Source organism: Gymnoscopelus microlampas, assembly GCF_963454915.1.
Source record: "Gymnoscopelus microlampas genome assembly, chromosome: 15".
NCBI lineage: Eukaryota > Metazoa > Chordata > Actinopteri > Myctophiformes > Myctophidae > Gymnoscopelus > Gymnoscopelus microlampas.
This window is the reverse complement of record NC_139952.1, coordinates 39914837-39937003: the sequence shown is the minus strand read 5'-3', so window position 1 is coordinate 39937003 and position 22167 is coordinate 39914837. Positions and strand designations below refer to the sequence as shown.

Below are 22167 nucleotides of genomic sequence, written 5' to 3'. Positions count from 1 at the left end.
CAATGACCTGGCTGTCTGTCTGATTTAGTTTTAAGACGGACCAACAATATTATCTCTGCAGCTAATACTAGATATGATCATAATACAAGTAGACCACTGATCTTATTCTTGACCACTGTGTCTCACATCTTTGCTACATCAGCCGAAGTAGCAATGTAAAATTCCTCTTCTGTTGAATATTAGTCCAATTTCTTTCTTTTTTTCATTGAAAGTTGACGCAAAAAAAAGCAAACACAATACATATTAAAATTACAGACGATTTGCTGTAAAGAAACCATTGAAAACAAGTATCAAAAGCCGATGCATTTGATTATTGATGGCACTGTCTATTCTAGGGTCAATTCACTTTGCAGGTTGCTGATCCGGTTCCAGGTCTACATCAGTTACGGATACGGCGCGTGCATTTATGTGAGTGGGCACAAATTACCGGATACAGTGGGCGGGCTTTAGACCGGATCAAACTGGTTAATTTGGGGTGGAAAACCGGAGCTTTCCACGGGTACTGCTGCGGAAAGCACCGGTGACCAGTGTTGCCACATTTTGTGAGAGAAACAAGCAACCAGGTCTAGGAAAACAAGCCCAAAAGAAGCAACTTGGGCCAAACGAGCACTTTAATCCTATATACGTCTGCTATTTGAAAATAACCGATCTGCAAGCTGCAACGCGAACCAATTTTTACAAGCAACATACTATAAAAACATGCCCAAAAGTCGCTTATAAAAAGCGGGCATGGCAACGCTGCCGGTGACGCGAGGTTAACCGCTGTCAAAGAGCAGTGACAGTGACAACGTACCCTGCTGGTGGAAATTATTAACCCCTCGCGCTCTGATTGGCGGATATCTGCGGAGGCGCGGCGGTCTGATTATATCCCTGTCACGCCATTGGCTCGGACGAGCTGCCACTCTGGCGATGGGGACTCCTCGAGCTCAAGATAGTCTGAGTGGTGAAAGTACAGCGAAGATGGAAGGTTTTTTTTGTGCTACTGTTGAATTATTGAGCGTATTTATGGAGTAAATAATCGATAGCGGCTTTTATTTGACTGACCTGGACGGACGGGGCCGTCGAGACACCAGCAGCAACGCCAACACGGACATATATGGAGAGATAGAATGCGAGTGAGTAAACAACACACTTTAGTGAGTTGCTTTTCGGACGCTAGTCTGTCTGGGGCTACTAGCCGACTAGCTAAAGCTGTAAGCCGGGGGTCCTCAACGTTTTTCAGCCCAAGGACCCCTTAGCTGAGAGAGAGATGAAGCAGGGACCCCCACCACTATATATTGTATATATAATTGTGTTGCAGATTAAACTTTTTCATACATTTTATAGATAGCTTCATAGACTTGTTTGACAGCGCTGTCACTGATGTGATGACATGTTGGATTCATGTGTATGTTCCAATCCAGACATTTAACCGCTTAAACCCTCAATACTTAGTAAACTTGACCTTGGCTCTGTACTTGGTCTGCTCTTGTTTTCCATCTATAACAAACCTCTTTGCCAAAAATAGCAGATCTACAAGCTCCGAATGCCTTGCAGCGCAAGGCGTTGTAAGCTTGTAAATCTGCTATTTTTGGCTAATGTTCTCCCCAGAATAGGGATGTTAGGGTTCAAGTAGTTCATGTAAAACAATAAGTTCTATCACACAAATATTTGGTGGCCCCTCTGTAGTAACACTGCAGGACCCCCTAGGAGTCACGGACCCCCTGTTGAAGACCCCTGGCTGTAAGCAATCACATTGACACTGATGGTGGCTGGGAAGTCATTGAGCTACACCGTGCGCGTGTAGGCTGTGTGTGAGTGGTATGCGCGTGTCCAAAGCAGGGGATTATGGTGGTTAAGTAAACAAATCCAGTGAACTGTTGTTCACCATTACATTACTAGAGAGGTGAAAGTTGCCAGAAGGACCAGCAGCACCCCGGGCTGTAGTTGACATGTCTGTCACTATGCTGTCAGTGAGAGAGACTGGTTTGGTTTGCTGCTGTGGCAAGAGAATGATGACACTAGTGTCACCAAGCTAGATTCGAAAGGAAGGGTGGGACATTGCTTCTAAGGCAATGTAAAAACATATTTTTTCTTATGCAAATAAAAGCTCCCTTGAATTGAGAGACTGGTTTGCTGTGGCAAGAGAATGATGACACTGTCACAGTGTCACCACAGCAGCTAGATAAGAAAGGAAGGGTGGGACTGTGTCTGCAAAATGTAATAAGCTCATAGTCCAACTCCTGTTTGTATGTGAGAGCTGGCGAAAACTTCTGGGATCACAAACACACACACACACACACACACACACACACACACACACACACACACACACACACACACACACACACATCTATCTACTGGCTATTGTGTGTGATCTTTCAGGCATACTTGATAAGATTCCGCAATTCATTACATTATGTGTGTGTCCTTGATGAATTGAATACATAGAACCACAATGGAAACCAGCCCTCATGGCTTTTTGTGTTATCCTTTTTAGCGTCATTGTATACCGTAATCGTACCACTGTACTATTTCCAAACGTGTGTGTGTGTGTGTGCGTGTGCGTGTATGTGCAGGCTTGTTCCTTTCCCATTCCAAGCTACTGGTGGTAATGCATTGTTAAGATTCTTGTAATAACGATCATGTGATGTTGGCTTTCCCTCTTTAGCCACTCAGCAAAAAGCAAGGGCACGAGTTTCCTCTGACAGACTGGTGGTGTTCAGCCCCTTGGCTTGGCTTTCTGCTGCACACACAACCCAACCCCAAGCCAAGCCAAGGCAGTCTGCTTGGAACAGTCGGTGACAGACAGTCGAATGCACTCCTTGCTTTGAATACATTCGGGCAGAGTGGTCCGTTTTGCTTTGCAATGTCCTTCTCTAATGCGGTGCTCCAGGCAGGCAGCGTGGCAGTCATTATTATAATAACGTAGTCTTTTCTTTGCCTAATCACCCCTTCCCCACTCCCACCCTTAGTTGTGGATAGCCGGGTTTGATTTGCTGCAGAGAAAATCCATGTCTCTGATTTTGATATACCCAGTGTTGCAATGCTGAATTGGAACGTGGTTGCACTCTATTTTAATGATGTGACGCGCACGTCGCTTAACACCTACACTACAGGTCACACAATGGACAATTGATATGCATCTAGGCTCATTCCTATGTTAATCCACCTGGTGTGAGTCAGAAGCCTTTGTAAACTTTGTTGAGGTGTGAGTTTAAAGACGTTTTAAATCTATGCGTGTGCCTGTGCGTGCTCCTGGTCAAATAGGTTCCTGCACGGCGTGCAAGGCCGTCCCATGAGCAATGCAACCCTGGATACCCCCCTCACCCCCCTGGTCATACATTTTTATCACTGGTGTGGATATGTTTTATCCCTGGTTATGCTGCTGAATGAAACATGCATTTTGTTTTGTGAAATGTTGACTGTCTGATATGTTTGATATTATGTTTGATAATATCCCAATCTAACAATCTAATTGGAAAATGAATGTTAAGTTAACCACATTGACCATGGCGTATTTGGGACAGATTTTCACAGATTTTTGTATTATTTCAAAATGGCAAAAATAGCAGATCTACAAGTAACATGACACGTTGTGGTGAGCTTGATCAGTTTTTTTTAGCTATTTGTTGTACAACAAAGTATTTAGCACTTAAGTAGTCTTGAATCAATACCATTTTCTGGTTTCTGATCCGGTCTGTCATCAGGCGGCCGGAACCAGTGACCAGAACCAAGCGTGCCGTGCACCTCCAAAATATTTCCCCTAGTTTAAAATGTGTTTAGTTTGGTATAATGGGTTTGTTTCTTTTGGTATAATAATAGTTTGGTATGTTTATCTTTTATTTTCTAACTCGTAGCACGACTAGCAAGACTAAACTTATTGATTCTCATGTGGGGAACAAAAACAATGCGACGCCAACCGGAACCAACCACCGGAACATGATCGTTTTTTTTCTAAACCCGGATCACACGGGCCAGTTTAGAACGAATAGCAGGCTTTCCTCCACGGTGGAAAGTCTGGTGAGGTGATGCGAGGTTAGCACTTAAGTGGTTAGAAAATGTGCCCCCTCTTTTTTTTCTCTTTTTTTTCTACGAATCGAACCATGCTTGTGGGGCTGGCTCCACTGACCTTCACTGTGCGGTTTTGTTGAATGGAATGATGATGCACTATGAAGAGCTTTGTCAGTACTGTTTTGTTGATTGCGTGCGCGCGCATACATGCATGCACGTGCGTGAGAGCTTGTTAATGCGAGGTGTCTGCCTGCTAATGTATCTGGGTCTCATAATGCGTTGTGACAGTGAAGGCTGCCGGCCCCACGGAGCAGGAAGATAGCGGCTGGGCTGCTGTCATCCGGCATCACAGATAAAGGCATCCCTGCCCTGCAGTCCTCCTCCCACATAATGGAATACGCTCTGGTCTCTTTAGCTCGGAAACCCATCGACACACTTTCACCCTTTGTTCCACTAGTCTACACTGCTAACAAAAAGTGTGTTTTTTGGCTCTGGTAGCAATAGAGGTAGCCTAGTTTCAGATCCCTTAGAGAATCTTGAAAGACGAGCTCATTATCTCGCCTGCACAAGACTTGGCATTCCAACAGTGAGGAGATCCTCCTAGTACTCGGTGTGAGGGGATTTCTAAAGAGCTGTCTAGATTGACTGCAAAGATCAGAGAGAGATAGAGTCGATAATATCAAATGGAGAGAGCAGAGAGATCATGTGTGTCAATAGTTGGTCCCTTCAGGCTCACTGCTTAAAGCAGAAGAGAAAGATGGAGGGTTGGATGTGGACAGATGGATGCAGGGCAGAAGTAAGAGAAGGGGAGATCTATCACTGCACTGGCTGCAGGGTGTTGAGGCCACTAAAAGAGTATTCCTCTCTGTCAGCTTCCCTCTATTTTTCTCCCTTAGAGGAGCCCACGGCTCTGATAACACACACACAAACACACAAACACACATCGCCAGGCAGACCACAACCCGCAGAACTCCCTTGTGATGTCTTTGTACAGTTTGTAGCCAATGGGCTGTCGTTGCTGTTTAGTGCCGCCTGTGAGGGGAAAAGCAGCAAAGCTGCAGCTTACAGCCACCTGTTGATTACAAAAAGACCCCCACCCCCCATGGAGCCAGTAGGCAACATCCACAGGCCGACGTGATCTGAATGAAGAAATGAGATGGAGACACGCTTGTCGTCAGACAGATGGAAAAACTTAAAATTCAGAAGGCAAGAGAGAAAAGGAGGTAGAGAGATGTAGATGGAGAGATCAGAGTCCACGGCAGGGGTTCAGTCAGAGAGGACATGGCGTAAACAGCAGGTGGACCTGTGGTCACGAGGTCAGTTCCAAGTTCTGACCTGCCAGAGGCCAGCTTTTTTCAGCTATGGTCGGTCATAACCTTTCACCACCCCACCCCATCCTCGCCTTTTGTTTGTTTGTTTGTTTCCATTTCACTCAAGTAACTGTTTGTTTTGTCCAATCTTTTTTATAGATATTGTTTTTGGCTGTTTCTGCCCTTATTTGATAGAATACAGTAGACTGACAGGATATGGGGAGAGAGAGATGGGGAGTGACACACAGCAAAGGTCGTCAGGAACGGGATTTGAACCTGTGACACACTGTCAGGCTGCATTAGCAGCCTAGGTGCCTGGACCAGCTGTCCGGGCGTTTTGTTTTGTCCAATCTTAGGTCTTGTAACATGCCAAGACTTCTGGTTAGAGGCCATGTGCAGAGGCAAAAGGCCTCTGCAAATGGGGAGGGGGGGAGTAGACTATTTGTTTCAAATACTTTTATTGTGAAGCGCAGGATAGGATTATACATTTCTTTTCATACATGGATTGCTTCCTCTTTTTTCCCCAAAAACAAACAGACAGACTATTTGACCGCACAAGGTCATCATGTGTGTGTTTTGGCTTACCTATTCTCAAGCAACTTTCAATTGCAAGTTGACTTTCATACTACATTGAAAGGAACTGAATCCAGTCAGTGGCTTACTGGAAAATCACAACAAACCAAACAAGTTTCAATTGCAAGTTGATTTTCATGCTGTACTGGAACTAAATCCAGGATTCCAGTCTATGGCTTACTGGAAAATCACAACTTACAAACCATGGCGGTATGCTATGCTTTGGGAAGTGGTCGGCAGTAATATCTAGCATGTGAGTCATAGTCAATGGGGTAAACATGCCAGACCAGACCTTTACGATCATTTTGTGTTCATTTAATTAATGCTTATCGAGTGAATGGTACTATTCCCCCCTTGAGTCCTCCCATGGACTCGACTCAACAATGTGAGTGCTGATCTGTTTGCGTGCGTAGGTCACACCTTGCAGTGCTGGAAAAAGCGGCCGGGGCAGCTCTTTGGTTCTCACACCCTCCCTCCCACGTCGCTCCCTTTTTCTGTCTATCCCCCGGTCCAAGGCAAGCCTTCATTCTTATTGGCTGATTCACTTCCTGACTGAATAGGAAAGTGCACCAGAGAGAAGTCTGGGCTTGCTTCGGGGTGTGTGTGTGTGTGTGTGTGTGTGTGTGTGCGTGTGTGTGTGTGTGTGTGTGTGTGTGTGTGTGTGTGTGTGTGTGTGTGTGTGTGTGTGTGCACACACGTGCAATAGGATGTGAGGTAATTGTGGAGGGAGGAGTGTGTGTGTATACGTGTGTGTCTCCCTCCAAGTCGTTCTCAGTTTTTTTGGACTAGGCTAACCTGCCACAGGCTCGTACAGTCGGGTAAGTTCTGTCACTTCAGCTCCGAGAACTAGATAGAGGTCTTTGATCTTCGAGTGTTATTTTCTTTTCCCTTTCCTAGAACGACTACGCCTCAGCAGTGTCATGAGTTGTATTCAGACACCGGGGATCTGTTACTATGTGTTAAGGAGGAGTGCCTCGATGTTGCCTGAGTGTCTCACTTTTCAGTGAGATATGCTGTGCTTTTATTGGGATTCATTTCAGCTGGCTTGAAAGGTGGCTAGCATGTGTGTGAAGGCTATCTCACACAAGTGAAGTAGGCTACTTCATGTGTTGCTTACCCGAAGAAGACATGAGAAAGGGTGCTCACTTGTCATGTGTGTGGTTTATATGCGCATGTGTGTTTGGTTCAAGTGCTTTACTGTACCATTTTCACATAGAAATCGAGGATTAGTAATATACATAAGAAGAGGAGAACTGTTTGAGTAACCCTTTTGAGAGGCGGACACACACAAATATGATAAGCTTATTAATCTGGCAGCCGTGTGTGTGAGTTGGAGGGGGGGGGACTTACTGTAGCTAGCTCACAGGAACAGGTTTTGTGAAATGAGGATGACCGCACGCACCCACACATACATTCGATTCAATGTTGTGCAATCCTGCAATACTGTGTCACTCCCTCCTCAGTAAATAGTCAGCTCCATCAGCAGTTTGAGCATACTGCTCATGATGGGGAGAAAACTCAGTCAGACACGGCCAGGCTGCTGCTGACTGTGTGTGTGTGTGTGTGTGTGTGTGTGTGTGTGTGTGTGTGTGTGTGTGTGTGTGTGTGTGTGTGTGTGTGTGTGTGTGTGTGTGTGTGTGTGTGTGTGTGTGTGTGTGTGTGTGTGTGTGTGTGTGTGTGTGTGTGTGTGTGTGTGTGTGTGTGTGTGTGTGTGTGTGTGTGTGTGTGCGTGCGTGCGTGCGTGCGTGCACGTGTATGTTTTCAAGGCAGTCTGCAGCCCTCCTGTCATCCTTCACTCAAGGTCTGACTGAATGCAGGACAGCTAATGTCATCTCTCCCATTATTGACGCTAATCATCGCCGTCTCACTCCTCAGTTATCCTCCGCCTTCCCATGAGTCACCATTATATCCTTTACTCCCCCATGCCTGAACTGTCCCCATTTTCACCAGGCCATTGATTACTACTCAATTAGTGCTGCTTCACCATTCTGCCTGTCCTTTTTCCTGCATCTCTCCTGCCTCTAGTCTATTCCTCCTACTCTCCCTCATTCTCATTCTCTCTCTCTCTCTCCCTCTTTCTCTCTCTCTCTGCAGTTTGCTGAGCGGTCTTGAGTGTCTTGAGTGGTCCTCACGCGGAAAAATCATGCAATTTTATTTTGAGGGCATTTTGCTGGTGCTCGCTCACCATGGAGCTATTTAGATTCGATTCAGATTGTACTTCATTGTACCTGAGGTAATTAAGAGGCAACATGTTCTCTTCCGACTGGTTCTGATCGAACCCCTGTGTTGTCGACTCCTGCATTGGGAGTCTGGTATTTCAGCTCTTAAATTGACAATTTAGGCACTTACCCGATGCTCTTATCCAAAGTGATTTGCAAGTGCGAGATCAGAGTAAATGGCATGAAGTGAACCCTAGGCTAGTCAACATACGACAGGGTAAATGGCCATGTACAGTAAGTAGAGTGCAAAGAAAACTATATCGAGTTATTATTAAAAAAATATTTTTATTCTGAGAGTGATCCATTTTACACTCCTTTTTACACGTAAAGTTAACACTCTCTGATTTCAGTAAATAAGGATGGGTAAAAACAAGGTACTACAATTGTTGTGTCATTATGGAAGTTTAGAGAAAAAATTAAAATATGAGTTGACCTGTCAAGGCATACCAAATATCGATGTTTGGTCCATAACCATGCCATCACAAGATGTGCCACAGCTATTGGAACCCTGTGAGTCTGATTGTATCTCTTATCTGCTGGTTTATAGATGACACAGAGAGGGCTGAGATATTGTCCGGACCGACGCAGAATGGGAAACGTGTCTTGTCTACATAATTAGCCTCAATTGCTTACTTCCAGGACAATTAAGTCTGTATTTTTTCCCCACAAATGTCTTCTGTTGTGTTGTCGTCCCTCGTACGAGGCCCCAGCATGCTTTGTGTTGTCGTCCCTTGTTACGAGGCCCCAGCAAGCTTTGCGTCACTCAGCCATTCAGGTTTATGATCAGGCCATTGTGTTTTTTACGAGGCGTTCTTCACGTGTTTATTACACCTGTCCTGCACACACTCACCTCATATTCATGACTAGGCGTGTGATGTCTGACTTGTATGACATGCAGGGTATTAAAGTGTACACACAGTTTCTACCTCCCGGAGTGTAGGGTGACTGGAAGGGAGGAAGGAATTTAGTTGCCAGACTCTCCAGTTTTGTTCTCGGCCACATTGTCGGGCTCCAGTAGCCGCGGCTTGCAGATTAAAACCAGCTATTACGTGAATGCTTATTGTACCATAAATTAGGCTAAGTGATTACAGTGAGTAGCATTACAGGTCACTGGTCACTGACTGTACATTCATCAGTGCGTAGTGCTGAGAAAACAATGTTACTTTGCAGTAAAAAAAAAAAAAGATATTGTATTTGTAATTTTGCCAAGACCTTATCAGTGCGAGGTTGTGATTATATAACCTCGTTTTACTTCAAAACCAAGAGGAAAAGCCTTGTTGTACTTGCATGTTGGTCTAGTGGCCAGCATTTTAGTAACTATAGATCAGTGGTTCTCAACCAGAGGTCCGGGGTCCTTATAGCGCGGCACTGAGTGCCGCGCTATGAGCTTGTAGATCTGCTATTTTTAAAATATCTTGAAAATATGTGCATATCTTTGAATATATGTATATTTTAAAGCGAACATTTTTAACTCAAATCTTTGCTTCTGGTGGTCCCTGGCACAAAACAATTTCAGATGGGGGTCCGCGGCCAAATACAAATCAATTTTGGGGTCCTTGGCATGAAAACAATTGGGATGAAATGAAAGCATATAAATCAGTGTGTGCTCAGGGCTCCGGCTGCTCTGCAATCGCTGTTTATGTCCACAAAAGGAGACGGACACCTCAGGCAGCTTGAGCAGAGCCAGAGAGATCATGTGTTTCACTCTATTGTTTGGCACAGAGACTCATGCACTACTCCACATCACTCTTGATGATCACAAATCTCATACTACAGACACACAGGATGCTTTGATGCATGTCAAGGTGATGGATCTGATTGATTTTTCTATGGAGAGCACTGTGTGCACGGTGCATGATGGATATGACACGCCAATGTTTTCAGTCAGCTGGCGTATCTGGAATTTGCCTGAAGTTGGTTTTATATATACTGATATTGCTTGTATTATATTAGGATATTTGACATAATATGACCTGTTTTCCTTGTTTCTCACTTTCTATATTCTTTCTTTTACCCCTAGCCCTTTCTTTTTTTCTTTCCTTCTTGAAATTGCAAACGATGGGAGCTTGTACGACAGATTTTCACACAATGTTTTACTCCTGTAAAACTGTGATACTAAGTTTAATCAGAATTTGGATTCAACTTTACGCAAATGAGGCATACAAAAATGCTTAAATCATACTTTAAAATGGAAAATTCATCATTGCTGATCACAAATTAGTATTTTAATTAACAAGTACTATACTGTGTTGCCCCTAGGGGCAACCACACTAATTAATGTGATTTCATTGGACTTTACTACCAGTCCTATGTCGTTAAAACAAATGTTAATTAATATCTATTTTAATGGCTGGCTGGCATGTGCTAGCCTTTCCCCAGTGGAGGAAGCCTGGAGCTCTACTCATAATGCCATATCGACTAAGTGTTATTCTGTAGAGCACTGCCAATAAATATTTGATGTGGGACAATTATTTGCCAATATAATTATTTAATTAAATGATGTATGGCGTGGCCTTGTGTCCTGTCTGATGCTGAACAACACCATCATGATGCTGCACCTAAGTTTAGTTTGAAGAGTCAGGACATCTCTGGAGGTGCACAGGTTCCTAGGCCTGTCACAGTTAATAAATGCTTAATCGCAATTATTTTACACAATCGTCATAATTGTTTCCATGTTGAGAAAGGTTCATACATTTTGAAATATCTTCTAAAAATAGTGGAAATGGCAGATCTACAAGCTCACAACGCGACGTGTTGTGAGCTTGTTGATCTGCTATTTTCACAATTTTCTACCACATTTTGAGTATACAATATTAAATATGGCGTATTTTGGCCATAATACAATATTTATTGTAATTGTCATTTATTTGTGTATTGCCGTTTTTGTCACATATGCAACTTTTGTTTACAAAGTCTAAAATCCACACAATTATTTGTATGACAATTAATCGTCAAGTATAATTTCATGCTCGTGACTCAGAGGAAAAGAAGCTCGGAATGTTGTTTGAATCTTTATGATTTTAATAGATTTGGATTTGGAGAGAATAGACAGCTCTAGTCTGCCACGCTGTGTCTCGGAAAACCCCCTCATTTACCTAGTTGTGCACCAGTGTCGCACTCCCAAAAATAGCCGATCACGACGCACCGCAGGGTGACGTGTTCAGAGCTTGTAGATCGGCTGTTTTCGGCTATACTGTCCCAGCACAACTCAAGTCGGCTTCGACTTTAGGCCCAACGTTGGCCTGGCCTTCATTTGCACGAGGCCTATTCAGTTGCACTTTGGTTGTCCCAGATGGCTGTGTCTGTGAGGAACAAGGAGACGGGTTGGAGAAGAGGCTGTGTAGGAGCACAAGAACCCCTTCTTCCTCCTCCTCCTCACAAAACTGACTCATCCACTCATCCACACCCTTAATCACAGTCTGCCATCAGCCATCTACGCACAGCCATCAACACACGCGCACACACACAGTCTGCAGCAAACGTTGCTACATTTTGCCGCAAATCACAGCTAACATTACAGTCTATAAATACCCACCTGCCTTGCCAGGGGCTTGCACACACACACACACACGTGTGGGTGGGTGGGAGTTGCGGGGGCTGAAGATTGGCACGGGGGTATAGCGAATGTGCCATGTGTGTGAACGGGCACGAATTGTGGACATGTGAAAGACAGTTTTTTTTCTTTTTTGATTGAATACTTTATTTGTCAGAAATGTACGGCACGTGGTACAGTAAGACCTTAAAGCTAAAAGGATAACACAAAAACATTCTGGGGACTTGTTTCCATTGTGGTCCTAACGTGAGGTACGTTCATGTGCTGGGAGACGACAAGACGGGTGGGAAGAGGAGTGGGGGTTGGGATCCGGAATCGGAGGAACCAGATCCAACATTGAGGAACCAGAGTTATTTAGGTGATCATGCAGACAAAATAGCAGATCTACAAGCTCACAACGTGTTACGAGCTTGTAGATTGGCATTTATTTATTTTTTTGCCAAAAGGAGTTGGTGTTACAAGGGGAAAGAAGGAGCAGAGCAGACCTGGTATAGACCCCTGAGGGTCTAATCTCTTAATCTAGTCCGTTCCCATGACTCCCCAAGATGCTTTGACTCCCTACAAGAATAATGAACTTAAATCCCAACGTGAAAACAATGTCTGAGCTAAAGCTCTGTTCAGGAGTGGAAGGATGAATGGATTTACTTAGGGGCGTGTGTTTGTGTGTGTGTGTGTGTGTGTGTGTGTGTGTGAGAGTACAGTGGTTCTGAATAGGCGATAAATTGAAGGTGCATTAAGTGATATTTGTTTTGTGTAAGATACTTTTAAGTGTTATATTGCTCTATATTCTGATAGAGATAGATAGCTATATAGAGTGTTTTTTCAGTAACTGTCTCTCCAGCTCTTTAGGAAACACAAAGTAAGCATGTCAGAGTGGCGTATTGTTGGTATCGACCGAGAGCAAGGGTGTCTATCCCCTTTCCAATGTGCTAGACCCCTGGGAGATGGATTGTTGAGGTGGAGCGTAACGCCTACCGTCAGCTCCCAGTACTTAACAACTTAGTTACCCAAGCTTTGCTACTCATGCTGGCTCTTTCGCCGGTACATTGGATCGAAAACAGAACCTTGCGACCCAAAGGTGAGTGCTTTACCGACTGAGCTTCCCGGACACATACAGTAAATGACACAAACAAGTAAGCAGGCAAAATTGGAACGGGAACACTATAAAATTTAAGCAGATATATCTCTCTTGATTGGCTGAAATTGGCAATATGGAAACCCACCTGAGAATGTATTTTCTGTTTTCTAAAGAGCCGGAGGTCATATTATGAGGCCATTTCCTTCCTTCTCTCTTTCTTTGTCTCTCTTACTCTGTCACACAAACACACTCATGCATGTCCCAGCAGCCGGTCACTGTTTGACCAAACATGGCGATTTTCTGTATTTAGGCACGCACGCACGCACGCACGCACGCACGCACGCACGCACGCACGCACGCACACGCACACGCACACAGTGAGTAAACAGACTGTTGGTCCAGAAACAAGCACATACCGGTAATCTATCAGAGGAGACGAATAATGAACTGGTCTGGGTTTAGCCGCCACCTTGTAAGGGGAAGGTCAGGATACAGTCCCTGAAGCTGACCCCAGATCTGCTAAAAGACAGAGGAGCAGCCAATATCCATGGCTCTTTCTCTCTCTCTCTCTCTCTCTCTCTCTTTTTCTGTGTCCCTTGATCTCAGCATCCCTTGATCTCACACTGTCTCTCACTCATTCCCTTTTCTTTTCCCCTTATTTCCCTCACTCTTTTATTGTCTCCATCCATCTCCTTCTCCTTCTCACACATTCTCCCCTCCTCTTTTTCTCTCTTGTCACCCCTTCTCTCCCATGCTCTTATCCAAGAATACGGGAGATATTTACATAGCATCACAATGGGTTGTGAGATTGTAGATATGCTATTTTCACACAAAATAAATTGTGGGGGAAACATCTATAAGAAGAAGAATTGAACCTTTTTGTCTATAATGCCATGCCCAAAATAGGGATTCCGGGTTGAAAGAGGTTAAAATATATATATTTTTTAAAAGTATAGAATGTCTATGTATTACAGTAAATAACAAAATCCCTGGACTTGTCTCACCAGCCTCAGCACACCATTTGGCAACCACTGTGGCCAACATCAGTGTCTAAACTGACTAATGGTCTGTGGCTGAAGGAAACTACTAGCCAATCAATCACAGGAGTTGTTTCCCCTTTGCCACTATAACATACTCTCCACTAGTCCGGGATGGCTTTTCATCAGGTGGAACATTGCTGCTCTAATTTGCTTCCATTCAACCACAAGAAGACCCATGATTGGCATCAACGAGGTCAGGTCAGACACTTCATGTTGTTGAGTGATTAGGCCTGGCCTCACCACACGTTGGTGTTCCAATTCAGTCCCTTCCAACGCTGTTTGACGGGGTTATGGTTAAGGTCAGGGCTTTGTGCACTGTCTGCAAGTACTTACTCTCTCATCTCAACTGTGTGTGTGCACACACACACACAACGTATATACTGTACTAGTACTCTATACTCACTGGCTTCCTTTAAAACGGCCCTGAAAATTCACCTTTCAGGAGGTCAAAGGGGAGGTAATTATCAATTCTCCCCTAGACAGGTGACCACCCTTATATACTCTGTACATATAGTGTTTTATAGGATGATATTGAATTTTGGTGTTATTTTGTATAGGTTGATGAATTGAATACATAGGACCCCAATGGAAACAAGACCGCAGGACGTTTTTGGTGTTATCCTTTTAGACCAAGTGTTTGACTGTACTCGTGCTGTTTTGCATTTTTGTATAATTAAATATTCAATCCATCAGTTTTTATTTAATTCAAATTGCATGTAATGTAAACGGTGAGGTTCTCTTATAAGCCCTCCCAGGGGTTTCTTACCTCACCGGCGCGACAATATTCTGTCATATTTCCTAGGAAAGAAGTAGTATACTTACTATACTACAGTATGTATATTATGAATATGATTCCTGTTGTGCAACGCAAATCAATAACTCAAAATCATATTTGAAAGACAGAAATGGGAATTAGAGTGAGATATAGGAAGTAAAGCCAGCCGGGAGGTGGGGACAAACGTGACTGAGAGAGAGAGAGAGAGAGAGAGAGAGAGAGAAATGAGAGAGAGAGAGAGAGAGAGGGATGGCAGATTGTTAGCAGAGCGTGAGTGAACAGGAGAGACGGAAATAAGTGTGACTGTCATCCCCTCCGGCAGGTAGGGACCCGACGTTCAGTCTCTTCTGGCAGAATCTCAACTTAAGTGTTTTTTCTGTCCCCATTTATATTTTTGTGCTTTTGTTTCCTCTGCAATACTCTTCATATGGTGAACAGCCAGGCTTTCTCCTGTGTGTGTGTGATTTTTATCTATTTTTAATGTTTTCTTTTTCTACGTGAGATCGCATGCAGAGGTAGTTTCATTTTATGCCTGTACCGTAACTTTGCAATAGAATATCGGTGATATTTCATTACGGGCTGCCTTAGTGCCTTTTGATACCAAACTGAAGGACATTTTTGTGTGTGTGTGTGTGTGTGTGTGTGTGTGTAGTACTTAATGTTCACTCATATGAGCCTATTCATTGTTGATCGACTGCACATATTACCCAGATGCTGACTCGCTGTAGAAGTCTGTTGACACTGTACATTCATGATGATAGTCTGTGCACAATATCGACAAAAGAAAACCTTGTATGTACAAAACCGTTCCTTTTTAATTATTTTTTTCACTCTTGTATAAGGAAGTAGGGCATTCATTTATGAAAAACAAACGCTGAAATGTGGAGATACGCAGTCTCTGCCTGACAGCAACTATGTATTCATTTAGCAATACACGTCTCTGTCGGGTGGAATCCAAACCTTGTATGTCCTAACCTGTAACTTTTCAGGATTCAAATTCAAAAGTAGCAGATCTACAAGCTCGAAACGCGCCGCTTCGCGCCACCTTTTGAGCTTGTAGATCTGCTACTTTTGATGCTTTTGTGTGAGTGTGTGCTGTAGATCAAGTAGGGCGTTTTAATTTACAAAAAAAAACACAAAAAGTTAAAATATGGAGGTTTCTGCCCGACAGCAACGATATTCATGGTGATTCACGATAGTCTGTGCACACATCCATGAATGAATTAATTAGATACAGTACTGTATATTCACATGATCATACTGTAACTGTATGTTTACGGATTCATTCAGAGACCCAGGCCAGTGGCCAATCTTTTGCCGGCAAAGCCTAACTGTTTTATTTTCTTAGATTTTATTGTTTTATTTGGTTCCAGACTGTTACTCTTACTTGTTCCTGTGTTTCACTCATACTGCTGTTGCTGCTATGAGACCTGAATTCCCTCCGGTGATGATCAATAAAAGTCTATCTATCTTATCTTGTCTGCCTCCCTCAGGTAGAGGTGGCCCCACTGCAGATGAGGGAAGATGTTGGCTATGGACCAAGGAGTGGTGGAGGAATGGCTGTCAGAATATAAGGTAAAGAGGAATACAGACAGCTGTCCAGTGTTATGGGAGTGATGAACACTCTGAGGAAGCGTGTGTGTGTGTGTGTGTGTGTGTGTGTGTGTGTGTGTGTGTGTGTGTGTGTGTGTGTGTGTGTGTGTGTGTGTGTGTGTGTGTGTGTGTGTGTGTGTGTGTGTGTGTGCGCGCGGTGACATGTTCATGTGCACTTGCCACCAGAATCGGATATGAGAAGCGGCTGCACCCGTGATCAGTATTCTGTTTGTCACGCTTTCAGTCTGCAAAATCGTTATTTTCAACATCTTGCTCGTGTACACACAGAAACACAGTGACATGCAAGTAGAGATGCACACAGACACACACACACACAGACATGTACACAAAGACATACACACATACTACACACGCACATTGGGACACACAGAGACACACACAGAAACATGCACACCAGAGATCGCCTTAGGGTGGTGTGTTTGTTGACCATTTCTTTTTAATGACAAAAGCCGGAAAATATTAATCCCTCCGGACATACTTTATTATTATCACCTCAAATCCTCTGTCCCAGTGCCCCCACAAGTGCTCTGTCTCTGTGTCACTAACACGTTCAAAACAAGAGGATGATAAACAAGCAATGAGATAAGTACCTTGGTCATTATATCTCTGATGATCTCACGGATGACAAAGACATCGCCTAGAAGGATCTGACAATCATGTTATCATGATTTTAATCAACCCTCTGAAGAGTTCTACTCGGTTCTCTTTCATGATTTGAAGACATTGGCGCAACAGCCTCTACAGACTGTGAGCATATATGTGTGGCTAGCTGTAGTTGGACTGATTTTATGTTTTTCAGTTTTTTGTGTTGCTTATTTATTGTTGTGTATTTTGTCATTTTGTATGTGATATGGACCTAGAGTCTGAAATAAAGATTGATTGATTGAAGCAAGCTGGAGAGAGTGGCACATATTAGTAGTTATGTGTATAACTGTTACTCTTATAACATTTCAATGAAAACAAGGTGAAAATGTGGCATGTTTTTCTCCTGCCACAAATCAACCCAACAATGCAAAGACATTTGAAGATGAAACATCCAACAGAGATGCCTAAAGAGACTGCACAACAGCTGTCCATTAATTATTGGCGTTGCTGTCGACTGCAAGGTCACATCACGTGCGGTTGAAAACACAATGTTAATCACAAAGATGCACACGTGCACATGGAATACACAGTCCCATCCAGTAAAACGTTACAGCTTGAATTGAAAAGCTCTTTTGAGGAGATTGTGTGCAGGACCTCTGCAAAAGCTTAATCAACTTTCCCGAAGCTGTCTTAACTGAAGACGGATGGAGCAGCCACCACTGAATAGCCTATTATTTCGCCGTAACCTATTAGTAGCCTGTTTTGATTTATTACCGGACGCTAAGCCAATCAATGTTCGAAGGGTTATTCTGAAGTGGCCTATTTCTGTGCAGTACCCCCCTCTGAATGCTCGTTACCCTGAAGAAGATGTGTTCTAATAAACTGATGATGCATTGTTATTTTGTTGAGCAATCATTATCCATCCAGCCATGCACACAAAATGTGTGAGTTGTAATGTACAGTATGTAATTAATATTCAATTCAAGTTTTAAAAAAAAAATATTTTTTTATATTCAAATCGTTTTCAATACAAAATATGATGACGTAACTGTTGTTAGTTAACAATACATCTACTGATGCGCTAAACTTGGACACATCATCAGTGTTGACTACATTTATGCATTAAAAATGGATATGGCCCTTATTTGTTTTTATCAGATATATAAACTGTAAACTGTAAACTGTAATCATCCTCGTCATTGTGGCCGGCAGCTTACAACCCTCGTGCAACCTCTGATGCGCGCACACACACACACACACAGACACACAGACACACACACACAGACGTGCGCACACACAGACGCCTCTCTCTCGTTGGAAGTGCTCGGCTGAGGAAGTGACAGGGTGGCAATGAGGCGTCTGAACTAGGCCTGTTACAATTATTACATAATTGCCTAATCGCAATTATTTCAGATAATTAATTACAATTATTCTGCATATAATCGTTTCCATGTTGGTAACATTTTCATACATTTTCAAACATTTTCTTTTTGTTTAGTTACAGACGAGAAGTCCACAAAAAAACAAAAAAACTAAGCAAAAGGACACAAAAACCTAAACGCAAAGAAAAACATGAAAAGACAGCTGCTAGATTGGGAGTCACAATAGTTAATCTATAGTCTTACATCCTTACAAGCTCTATCATCTATGACCTTTCCAAGTCCTCAAACATTTTCCAAAAATAGCAGAAATGGATGATCTACATACAAGCTTACAACGTGTCACGAAGTGATGTGTTGTAAGCTTGGAGATCAGCTATTTACGCTATTTTTAAATTCTGTCTTTGAAAGTGTAAAATGATTAAATATGTCAGTCATTTCTTTGTATTTTGATGTTATTTGTCATATCTGCCCTGTGCAACCTTTGATTACGTAGCCTAAAAGGCAAACAGTTCATTCATATGTTCCAATGCTCAATGCCAAAAAACACAATTAAATTGTTAATCACAATGATTTGTATGACACTCAATCGTCAACTTGAATTTTGTAATCGTGACACAGCCCTAGCTCTGAACGTGAAGCCCTGTTTATACTTGGTCGTGCGACGGTGTTGCTTGCCTTAAAAAAATGCCGATCTGCAAGCTCACAGCTTGTTGCGAGTTACGACACGTTGTGTGTGTGAGCTTGTAGATCTGACGACGCCATTGTGTGAGCTTGTAGATCTGACGACGCCATTGTGTGAGCTTGTAGATCTGACGACGCCATTGTACAACAGAGTAAATTAAGTATTACTCAGACAAGAGTGCACTCGGATCAGATGCATGATTGCTGGCCAAGTTGACACTTTGACGGGGTGAAGTGACATCGGGCCAGAGAACAGATTTCCCCACAGACCTCATCTGTGTGAGTGAGAGTGAGTGAGAGAGAATGCAAGTCCCTCATTACATCCACTTTGAACTGAATTGACCTGCTAGAGCAGTGGTTCTCAAACTTTTTAGCTTGAGAGTCCCAAAAGAGAAATGAGAACTACTACTTAAACTTTTTATTTATGTATTTAATGGAAATTATTGGATTTGTTTTTTAATTTTATTTATTGAAATACTTTTGAAAAATATTAGATTTTTTTTTAATTGAGGAAACTGAAAAAGGGAGATATTTACTCGAGACCCATACACATTTTGTCCGCGACCCAAAGATGGGTCCTGATCCAGTGTTTGGGAAACGGTGTGCTAGAGCAGTGGTTCTCAACCAGTGGTCCTTGAGGGGGTTCCAGGTGGTCCCCAGCTAAATGATGGAGAGTTGGTAACCAACTGGACCCTTATAGAGTGTGTAAAATGAAATCAGATGGACCTTTTATTTTACGCTCTCAAGAGTTGAATAATTGTTAAACATCTGCATTACTTAATTGAAGAATTGTTATTTTGGTCAACGTTTGCCTGTTATCTCTCCTATGGTACCAACTACCAACATCAATTCAGCATGGAATTGTGAACAAAATCATATCCAACGATAACAAAATATTGTCTTAGTCTAAATCTCATCAAATGGTCCGTGGCTCAAATGCTGACTAAATAATGGACCTTGATATGAAAAGGGTTTGAAACCACTGTGCTAGAGGAAGTATATTAATGTGGCTGACAGCGTTCTTAGTTCCTCTATCTCTCTCTCACTCTCCTTGTGGACTGGACGCTGTCACCCTGATCAACCAGTTTCCCCACAATTAAGACCAGCAGGAAGTGTCTCTGTCCTTCCTAGCTAAAGATAATGTCACTCCATGGCAGTTAGGCCTGTCACAGTTATTACATAATCGCCTCATTTCTATTTATAATGTTCAACAACACAAACACAATTAAATAGTTTAAATGCAATTATTTGAGCGACAATTAAGTAACATTTCATAATCATGACGGCCCTAATGGCAGTTGGCTCCAAACATTGTTTGCATGGCGCACCATATTTGAGGTAATGGGACATTCAAGCTTTTTTGACCTTCTCTGACAAGAGAGAAAATCAATCACCCGCTCAAATAAGAGTTAAAATGTTTGGTAGTCAACACTGACTTATTGACACATGTCAACGCTGTCTGGCTTTGCTCTATTGACGATAAGACTGCGATCAATAAACATTTGGCAGTTCACCTCTCTAACCCAGTCGTTCTCAACCTTTTCAGGCTGTGACCCCCCCCCCCCCAAAAGAAAAATCATATTTAAACTGGGGAGGGGACCCACCAAAATAATCATATTTGAACTGAGGACCCCCACACCCTGACAACTGACAAGCACTTGGAATTGTTGGAGTTGAGGCATTACATTTAGTTTGACTCGGTTCCACAGATAAATATTGTGAAGATAGCCCCCAAACTCATGTGGGGACCCCCCTAGGGGTCCCGACCTACAGGTTGAGAACCACTGCTCTAACCCGTGTGTGTGTTGTGTGTGTGTTTGTGTATGTTTCAGACGCTGCCTGACAGTGCGGTGTCAAGCTATGCCGCATCACTGAAAGACAAAGGCGCTCTGGTCCCAGCGCTCTACAAAGTAATCCGAGAGAACTACAGCGATGTATGGACACACACACACACACACACACACACACACACACACACACACACACACACACACACACACACACACACACACACACACACACACACACACACACACACACACACACACACACACACACACGTCACACACACACACACACACGTCACACACACACACAATTACCATGGGATTATTTATAGAAACAGAATTACCCTGTCAGTCAGACCCAAAATACATTCTGTCTCGATTTCCGTCTCTGTCTGGCTCACACACACACACACACACACACACACACACACACACACACACACACACACACACACACACACACACACACACACACACACACACACACACACACACACACACACACACACTGATCCCTCTTTTACCCAAATAGGTTTGTGTGATCATCATTCTGGAAGCTTGTCTGGTTTTTGACAGCAGGAGAGATGACCTAGTGTGATCATGCATTTTGAAATATGTACAGTATTTATTCTAACGTGTATCTATCTGCCAAGTCCCATAACTGTAACTATTGTTGTTGCATTTGTTTGTTGGTTATTGCCTAATTCATATACCTGATGAACTGGTTTTAGTGGCGCCCCCATGGTCTTTCCTCTAGTGCCTCTTTAAGTGGTTATGCAATATATGTCACCCCACCCCAATTATGCCACTAATAATAATTCAAAAAATCTGTTTTGTATTTTACATTTTTCCCCACTAATGAGATCGCAAGGCTCTAAGGATGACAGTGTTAGTCAGTTGAACACCAATTTTGTCCGGTTGGGTGTAAAGAGCAGCACGGCCTATACAGGCTTTTGATTGATTGAATACTTTATTAGTCTTAAATGTAAACGGCACATGGTACAGTCAGACATTAAGGCTAAAAGGATAACACAAAAACGTCCTGGGGACTTGTTTCCATTGTGGTCCTATGTAGTTCAATTCATCAACATAGCATAAAGAATTAACTCAATAATACATGCCATCAACAACTGCAAAACACTACAGTATATGTACAAAGGAGAAAAAGGAAAAGGTGGCACTGGATGACACCTCCTTTCCATGGGAATTTACATTTACCTTCCTTTGTGGTCTCCTGATATTTTTTTCAGGCCAATTTGTCTGCCTGCTAGCAAGGCTTTTAGACTCTTAATCTTTTTTTTTTGATTTGAAATAACAACTGTTTTTTTTGTGTTTGTTATGCGTGCGTGCGCGTGTCTGTGTGTCCCCAGCTGCTAGAGCCGGTATGCCACCAACTGTTTGAGTTCTACCGGAGCGGGGAGCCGCGGTTGCAGCGCTTCACCCTGCAGTTCCTCCCCGAGCTCCTGTGGAGCCTGCTGTCCGTCAGCGCAGCCAGGGACCCCCACACCTCCGGCTGCATAGAGGCCCTGCTGCTGGGCATCTACAACCTGGTAGGATATGCATAGAGGCCCTGCTGC

At 43.1% G+C, this 22167-nt stretch overlaps 2 protein-coding genes across 4 annotated transcripts in view; one reads left to right on the top strand and one right to left on the bottom strand.

The window, feature by feature from the left end:
- The window catches only part of klhl7 (kelch-like family member 7), a 399517-nt gene that overhangs the window by 18555 nt on the left and 358795 nt on the right, over window positions 1–22167 (bottom strand). The gene's annotated exons all lie outside the window — the stretch shown is intronic.
- Window positions 951–22167, top strand: part of hycc1 (hyccin PI4KA lipid kinase complex subunit 1) — a 39765-nt gene continuing 18548 nt past the window's right edge. For 2 of the 3 annotated variants that reach the window (XR_014602386.1, XM_084080025.1), the window contains exons 1-4: window positions 951–1115; window positions 16035–16116; window positions 20636–20737; window positions 21961–22140. Coding sequence is in view for 1 of the 3 variants with exons in the window: in XM_084080025.1 (XP_083936151.1) it covers window positions 16066–16116; window positions 20636–20737; window positions 21961–22140 (333 nt within the window). In the remaining 2 variants the exon portion in view is untranslated. Of the gene's footprint in view, window positions 1116–6562; window positions 6695–16034; window positions 16117–20635; window positions 20738–21960; window positions 22141–22167 lie in introns of those variants that run through there. The other variant, XR_014602387.1, reaches the window with a different exon arrangement.